This window comes from Macaca thibetana, chromosome 7 (genome assembly GCF_024542745.1).
Source record: "Macaca thibetana thibetana isolate TM-01 chromosome 7, ASM2454274v1, whole genome shotgun sequence".
Classification (NCBI taxonomy): domain Eukaryota; kingdom Metazoa; phylum Chordata; class Mammalia; order Primates; family Cercopithecidae; genus Macaca; species Macaca thibetana.
The window spans coordinates 152115413-152123202 of NC_065584.1; the positions used below are offsets into that span (position 1 = coordinate 152115413).

Below are 7790 nucleotides of genomic sequence, written 5' to 3' on the forward strand. Positions count from 1 at the left end.
TATGATGCTTAACGCGTAATTACTGTACCTCATTTACATAAGGTGGTTTCAGACACATCATCTTGTTTATGTATGGCCTTTCCAAACAAAATGAGTTCAGGACAAAAGAGGAAATGCTTTTTTAAAAGTAGGTGTGTCTGTAAGTTATTGCCTCAAGAGGCCGCAAAGTTTGAGCAAAGGTTTTCCCAAAGTAATGGATTGATAATGGGTGACTGAGGACCACAAAGGTCGGTAAGAGGCTCCTGGTCCGTCTACCAGGTTCTTAGAGGGAGGTGGCCTTGTGTGTTCGGACGCTGCACCGAGACACGTGAGGTTTTTAAATAAACTTCTGATTTTGAAATCTCTGGGACTAACTTTAAACAGTGAACCCGACAGCGAGGACCTACACACAAAAGTGCTCCTGGCCTTACCAAACAACGCAGACCTGGGATCTCGGCTGCTTACTCACTTCCCTGAGGACGCCTCGTCGTGTTTCAACGACACCCAAGAGTTTCCCTGAAGCCCAGGGCGTGGGAGGGAGACCTGGGTTTGAGTTCTGCCCCTTGCGGAGGTGGTTAAGTTACTGAATTGTTTTACACCTAAATTTTCCTCAGACCCAAATTGATGAGACCTGCCCGAATCCCTCCTCCGCCCCAGAGTCACTAATGACGGCGCGAGGTCATACCAGGCCACTCAAAACCAGCCCCTTGACGCAGGTGTCTCTCCGCCTCCCGCAGGTCCCGCCTCGCGCAGGTCACGCCTCCTGTCCCCTGGACTCCACCCCCAGCGGGAGGCCTCAGGACCGCTGTGCGCACGCGCCGCCGCACCCCGGGGGCTTTCGGGCACCCGCGCGGCGCCTGTTGGCCTTCCCGCCGCTCGCCCGGGGGGGCGCTTGTGCGTTGGCGGCTGCGGACACCCGCCTGCGTCCCCGGCGCGGCGGGCCATGGAGGCCCTGCGGATGGCCCACGAGGTCGCGCTTCGCCTGCTGCTGTGCAGGCCGTGGGCCTCGCGCGCCGCCGCCCGCCGCAAGCCCCGCGCCTCCGAGGTGCTGACGCGGCACCTGCTGCAGCGGCGCCTGCCGCACTGGACCTCCTTCTGCGTGCCCTACAGCGCCGTCCGCAACGACCAGTTCGGCCTCTCTCACTTCAACTGGCCGGTGCAGGGCGCCAACTACCATGTCCTGCGCACGGGCTGCTTCCCCTTCATCAAGTACCACTGCTCCAAGGCGCCCTGGCAGGACCTGGCCCGGCAGAACCGCTTCTTCACGGCGCTCAAGGTCGTCAACCTCGGTGAGTGGCGACTGCCGCGACCACGCGGTGAAGCCCGCCCCGCCGGGACGGCCCCGCAGCGGCCGAGCACTTGACGAACACTCGCGGGCAGGTGGAGTTCCGCCGGGGTCGGCTCTGCCTGCCGGCGCTGGCTTCGCCTTGGGTCCTCGCCCAGGGGTCCCCAGCTTGCCGAGCTCCTGGCTCCCGAAGCCGTTCACCTGCTGCGGGCGCATCCTCGGGCCTAGGGAGGAGCAGGCCGCCCTCCTGTCCTGCCCAAGTTAACCAGGGACGACCCCTGTCTGGGCACTAAGCCAGGGGGCGTCAGGAAACGCCCCCTGGAAAGTGGCTCCGAAGTTGACACCCGTTTTACTGCATGGCAGGACTCATTCCCGTGAACATCACTTTGCGGCTGCATTATGTTGCAAGAACTGGAACTACTCTTTCAGTTTCTTTGTTTTCTTTATATGAATTCAAAGTTTGTTTTACTAAAAGCACCAAAGGTTTTCACCAGACATAACGCTTCCTGAGGTACTAGGCCTAAAATATTTTTAAAGGTCTTTAGTATTTGTATGTTTTCATGGAGATGCCCTGAGGGTGTTTACTGTCACTAGGTGTATATTTTCTTTTGGTTTAATGACAGAAGAGGTACGAACATGGAAATAGGTCAGGGGAAAACAGAAGGCCTCAGGATGTTTTGAACTTACTAATAGCTGGTATAAAATCAATCTAGATTTCAGTGATTCAAAATCTAGCCATGGAGCTGAATGAAACATGTTACCCAGCCAGGTTTTAAATGCCAGGATTAAACTATGCCCTGCGCAGCCGTGCTAGTAATACTATTACATAATCTGATCGTCCATTAAGGTTAAAAGTGGTCTGTGTATTTTTGCTTATAATAACATATATGTCAGTCATGGACTTTTTGAGCCGTTACTCCACTGGACTGTCCTGTAAGGAGAAAATTATTTAGCAAAGTGTTATCCTTTAAAAATGCCTCTTATTATTTGACTGATGGACTGTATAGAGCATGCCCACTACATTGGAGGTTGGTTGAAGTTGAAGGGTGAGGTGGCTTAGGAAATTCAATTCGAAATTATTTGGAAAGACTGGAGTGTTAACTGGATTCGAGAAGTAAAGTTTATTTTAGCATTTTCATAAGCAAGAAATCATTCTTCCCTAAAGAATAATAGGGAAAGCATAACGGGAGGGTTATAGGTAAACCATGAGCCAAATGCCTTCTTTTCCTTTAAAGTCACATTTTTAGTGTTAACATTTTGTTTAAGATCACCTTAATGATTAGGGGCCTCTCTTTTAGATATAGATATTAAGACATCCAAAAAAAGTGGATACTCAGAACATTCCACACATAGAAAAGTAAAACCTTTTAAAGTTGAAAGAAACAACAGTTGTAGTGTGTTTTGTTTTGTTTTTTAAAGTGAGAGAGTGATTTAATGGTATGTATGGTCTTTTGGACATTCTAAAAATCCTGGTAAAATGAGAGTAAGAGTTCTAAGTTAAGCAAAAAGGACAACTTTTTGCTCATGCATGCTTTAATACAAATTGGGATATACTGATAAAGGAAATTTAAAAATATTTTAAAGTGGTGAACACATCTGGTAACATTTATTTTTAATTTTTGTCTGAAGGTAGAGGGGATGTGAATTAGATAATAGAGTCCTTTCCTATTCTGTGATGTACAGTCGTCTCTCTGGATGATCAAGTACATACCCTATTAATATTATACTTAGGATTTTGTTCCTCTTCTTCCCTTCCAAATTAGTAATTACTAGAGTAATTCATTTTTCCATTTTGTAAATAATAAAGATTTCTGTTTACCCATTTGCTCCTTTTCTCCTCCGTCTTCCCTTCATTGGAAGCTGACATTTTACTGATGGTTTACCAGTCTAGGTATCCTGCTGAGAGGTAGATTGAGATTTAAGAAAAGCAACTTACCATTGGAATGAATGGGATTTACTGAGGAATTCTAATTTTTTAAAGTACTTAATTTGACAGTGGTTTACCTACTGTTCAACTGACTCAAAGTGAATTATTATGCAAAGAACTGATTTTCAGGTTCTTTTGATGTTATATGTTTCAGATATAAATTTAATTTTTCAGAAAAAATTGAATTTTCCATAGAACCTTACAGACTTTAAAGCATACAAAGAAGATTTTGTAATATATAAGTTATATAGGTGGCAAACCTTCCCATTTTGAGTATTAGTCTGATTGCATTAAATAGACAGCAAAGGGAAAAAATACAGAATTTCTGACTCAGATCATAACTCCATCTCCTGTCAAACAGCATTACTGCTAATGGTTCCTGGTTATTTTTTAATAAGATATAATATAGTTATTAAGCTAGTAATCTTAATAAAAATCAGCCCTTGATTTTAGCTGAAAAGATATTGACTGTTTTTTTCTGTATTTATGATTTTTCAAAAGTATGAATTTTTAAAATCAATATGTTAACTGATAACTGTGATAAATATTGTAAAACAAAATTGTCAGTGTCACCAGGTATTCCTTACATTTATATACTTAGCCTTGGTTTAAGAGGCCTATTTTATATATTTTAGTCTCAGTATGCTTAGAAAACTAGTAATTGCTTCTAGAGCCTATTTTTTTCTTCCTCATTCCATTGATTTTCAGCTTTTGAAGTTGTGATATTGCATTTTAAATTCATTTTTTATTTCAACTACTCCCTCTACTTCTCTCTCATTTCTGCCTAGCTTGTTCGTATTCTTCTTTTTCCACCTCCCACCCCTGTGCCACTTGCCTTTTTTTTTTCTTTGTGGTTAAATGATTTATAAGTAGCTTTATTATTCTAGTTTTTTGTGGATTTTTTTTATGACATTCCCTTGAGGTATTTAGAGATTCTTTTGGACATTATCAGGGCAAAGAAGGTGATACACTAAGGTTTCATAGGAGTTCCAGGGAACCCTGTGATGGTGACAAACTGTGACCCAGTATATTCCTAAAAATAGAGAGATTCTAGCCTGAATGGGCATTTTTTTCCTCTTCTCCTCATTACCAGCTAGTGATGTGATGCTTCTCCTGATTAATCTCTGGTATCACAGTGACTGGAATGCAGCTTCAGGGAGAAGCACAAAGTAGTTCAACAAACACACTCAAAAAGAGCTTAACACAGCAAATATATTCTTGCAGAAAAATAAGACAAAAATTTAGCAATATGATTAGTCCAGAGCATGTGTTGCTTTTTTTCTTTCTTTTTTTTTTTTTTTTTTTTTTGAGTCGAGTCTCTCTTTGTCGCCAGGCTGAAATGCAGTGGTGTGATCTCGGCTCACTGCAACCTCTGCCTCCTGGGTTCAAGCAATTCTCCTGCCTCAGTCTCCTGAGTAGCTAGGATTACAGGCATGCACCACTACGCCCAGCTAATTTTGTATTTTTAGTATAGACAGGGTTTCTCCATCTTGGTCAGGCTGGTCTCGAACTCCCAACCTCAGGTGATCTGCCTGCTTCGGCCTCCCAAAGTGCTGGGATTACAGGCATGAGCCACAGTGCCCAGCCGCTTTCTTTATTACTAGAAAGTAAGTGATTTTCCAAATGTACAGCTATCCTTTTAAAGTATCACTTTCTGCCCATTTCCCTCAAAAGAGCATAAAATTAATGCTTGTCCAGAGCATACTATTTGTTATTGATTCATGTGCCTATGGTTTTATTACATTTTTAATATGTTAGTAGTCATTGATTTTAAATAAGTACCTTTAAAAAGATAGGAATTGTGAAAGTTTGTTTTGTGTCCAACAGTCTTATATGCAAGTGAGTGCTTAATGCATACCTCTGGATAGTGTGTTTAGTTTTGTTTATCACAAATGGCAACTAATCTCAAAGCAGCAAAATCTTATCAATTCCAAAGAAGAAACACATGTTGGAGTCTACTGTATATCGATTTCAAATTGGCTGAAACAAGGTTGTTTTCAGATCAACTGAAAAAATGCTGAATAATAGTTTTTTTCTCATGCCTATTGTACTGAAATCTTACTTGGAGTTAGATTTTGCCTTAGATTTTAAAGACAGCTCTTTGACCCAGCTTCTTTTAAGTTGCACAAAAATTACTTCAGCCATTAGTGTTACTACTAACTTAAAGAACAGTAATGTTGGCCGGGTGTGGTGGCTCACACCTGTAATCCCAGCACTTTCAGAGGCCTAGGCAGGGGGATCACAAGGTCAAGAGATCGAGACCATCCTGGCCAACATGGTGAAACCCCGTCTCTACTAAAAAAGTACAAAATTATCTGAGCATGGTGGCGCGTGCCTGTAGTCCCAGCTACTCAGGAGGCTGAGGCAGAAGAATCGCTTGAACCCAGGAGGTGGAGGTGGCAGTGAGCCGAGATAACACCACTGCACTCTAGCCTGGCAACAGAGTGAGACTCCATCTCAAAAACCCAGTAGTGTTAACCTAGTAATTTTAGCTCAAGGCTAATAATCAGGAGTATCTACAACTAAATTAATGAGTATTCTTCTCCATTTTCTTATTTATGAAAAGAATATAGAATTACTTCATGATTATTCAAGGATAATGAATTTATGAAGTACTTGAATTAACATTTATACCCACCTTGTCTATAGTATGAAAACCTCTGGACTCACATAATTGCCATCATGTTCCACGTTGATGAAATTGAGCCCTTAGATAATCATAGAGTCAATGTTGAGTAGTATTTTTATATTTTACCACATTGTAATTTGTTAACATTGCTGAAGAGTGTTATATGTGATTAGTAACTTGCATGATTAATAAGCATTGATGTTTATACATATTCATTTGTTTTCTAGGTATTCCAACTTTATTATATGGACTTGGCTCCTGGTTATTTGCCAGAGTCACAGAGACTGTACATACCAGTTATGGACCCATAACAGTTTATTTTCTCAATAAAGAAGATGAAGGTGCCATGTATTGAAAGTGTGCATCAAAGAACATAAATATCAGTGGATTTTCTCTGTGTATATGTGCAGTATTTATTTTTGATCCTTTAAAATAAAACTTTTGCAAATACTATTTTCTTTCTACAGTATCTGCTTCTTTAAGATGAATCATTGCCCTCAAGAGGTGAAGCTTTTTGTACACTGTTATATATTACGTACTCTGTTTAGCTGATGGGAACTACAAACACATGAAGCTTCACACCATTTTTTCCCTAGAACTAGGTTAACCTACAGATAAAAAATGATTACAATGTAATAGATTCTATAATTACGTATTAACAATTTAAATCAACTCTGAAGAAAAAATAGAGATGCCCACACAAAAGAGGAGGGGGGAAAATATTTTATATAACAATGGAAAAAGAAGTAGAAGACATTAGGATGTATGATGGAAATATTATATCATTGGCAAATCGAAAATTGATGAGAATCTAATTGTAATCTCAAGACTAAGCCATTCAGCTGCCAGGATTGTAAATAGAAATGTTTTAAAGGCCTTGTGCCATTTACCTGGAGGAGGGGTTGGAGTGTAATGTTGAAACTTCTTGTTGCTTAAAGAGTCCAAAACCATATCGTTTTTAAAATGTAATAATAAGTGGTTAATATAAGTGTAGCAAGGTGAATGAAATTCAGACTTATTAAAAGTTAAAATAGCTTTCCTATAAAGCTGCCAGAACAATTAAGGTCTTCTAGAAAGATGCAGAAAAATAAATTTAGTAACTGTTTATAAAAGCAATTAACTGAAATGGTATATATCCATAGACTTATTGGCAATAGGGAATGGGCTGAAATTTTAAAGACCTAATGGCACTTTTGCATTTGAATTTTATTAATTGCATTTTTGAAAGCCAAGTCATTTAAAAAATTTATCCTTGGGGTAGTCACAACATACCCAGATGAATGGTAAATTTCAGAAATTTGGAGTAATTTAGGGAAAACTAAGTAAAACTATTTAATTTCTAAACCAATGGGTGTTTAAGATTTATGATCTCTCCCATAATTACAAACATACATTATATATCATTTTATGTTAATGTGTTGCTGATACTCTGCAACACTTACACATTTTTGTAGCAAAACATTTAATAAAATTCAACATTTGGATGCTTACTCCTGTCAAGTCAGTAGAGAAAGTGAGTGGAAGTGACTGAGGTGAAGGCACCAGAATAATGAAGTAATACAAACCAGCTTCGTTAAAGGTAGTCATTTTAAATGATCTACAGAGAGTGAACTGTTCTGCAAATATATGTAGTGTTCACTTGTCTAAAAGCAATTCTAAGTAACAGTTTAATCAAAGAAGTACTTACACCAATATATTTAGTCCAGATGAATATACTTGACACTAGTTAAATGAATGGCTTACACAAAGGAGATAGTGTTACATTAAGCTTCATTAATAATAAAACAACTATTAGCATTTTGCAGGGAAGGCTAGAACTGATTTCCTCTAGTCTGTAATGGGCAAAGTTAAATAACTATAGCTCATAAGTTTTAAGTCAAATACTGCTCATTCATTGCTGCTGGTCTTGTCAATACTGGCTGTAAAGGTTTGGTCCCAACACAAGGCTGATAAAATGGTTTTTAATTACC

At 40.1% G+C, this 7790-nt stretch overlaps 1 protein-coding gene across 1 annotated transcript; it reads left to right on the forward strand.

Moving 5' to 3' along the window:
• Positions 1-750: 750 nt before the first annotated feature.
• C7H15orf61 (chromosome 7 C15orf61 homolog) lies at positions 751-6272 on the forward strand. The gene is made up of 2 exons (XM_050796375.1): positions 751-1268; positions 6048-6272. The coding sequence occupies exons 1-2, from the start codon at positions 923-925 to the stop codon at positions 6173-6175; spliced, it is 474 nt and encodes a 157-aa protein (XP_050652332.1). The 5' UTR covers positions 751-922; the 3' UTR covers positions 6176-6272.
• The last annotated feature ends 1518 nt before the right edge of the window (positions 6273-7790 follow it).

What these genes read in the sequence shown, in the direction of transcription:
- C7H15orf61 (XM_050796375.1), top strand. Translation starts at nt 923, where the DNA reads ATGGAGGCCCTGCGGATGGCCCACGAGGTCGCGCTTCGCCTGCTGCTG. An exon ending in GCTCAAGGTCGTCAACCTCG is followed by an intron (nt 1,269 to 6,047) that starts GTGAGTGGCGAC and finishes TTTGTTTTCTAG; the next exon opens with GTATTCCAACTTTATTATAT.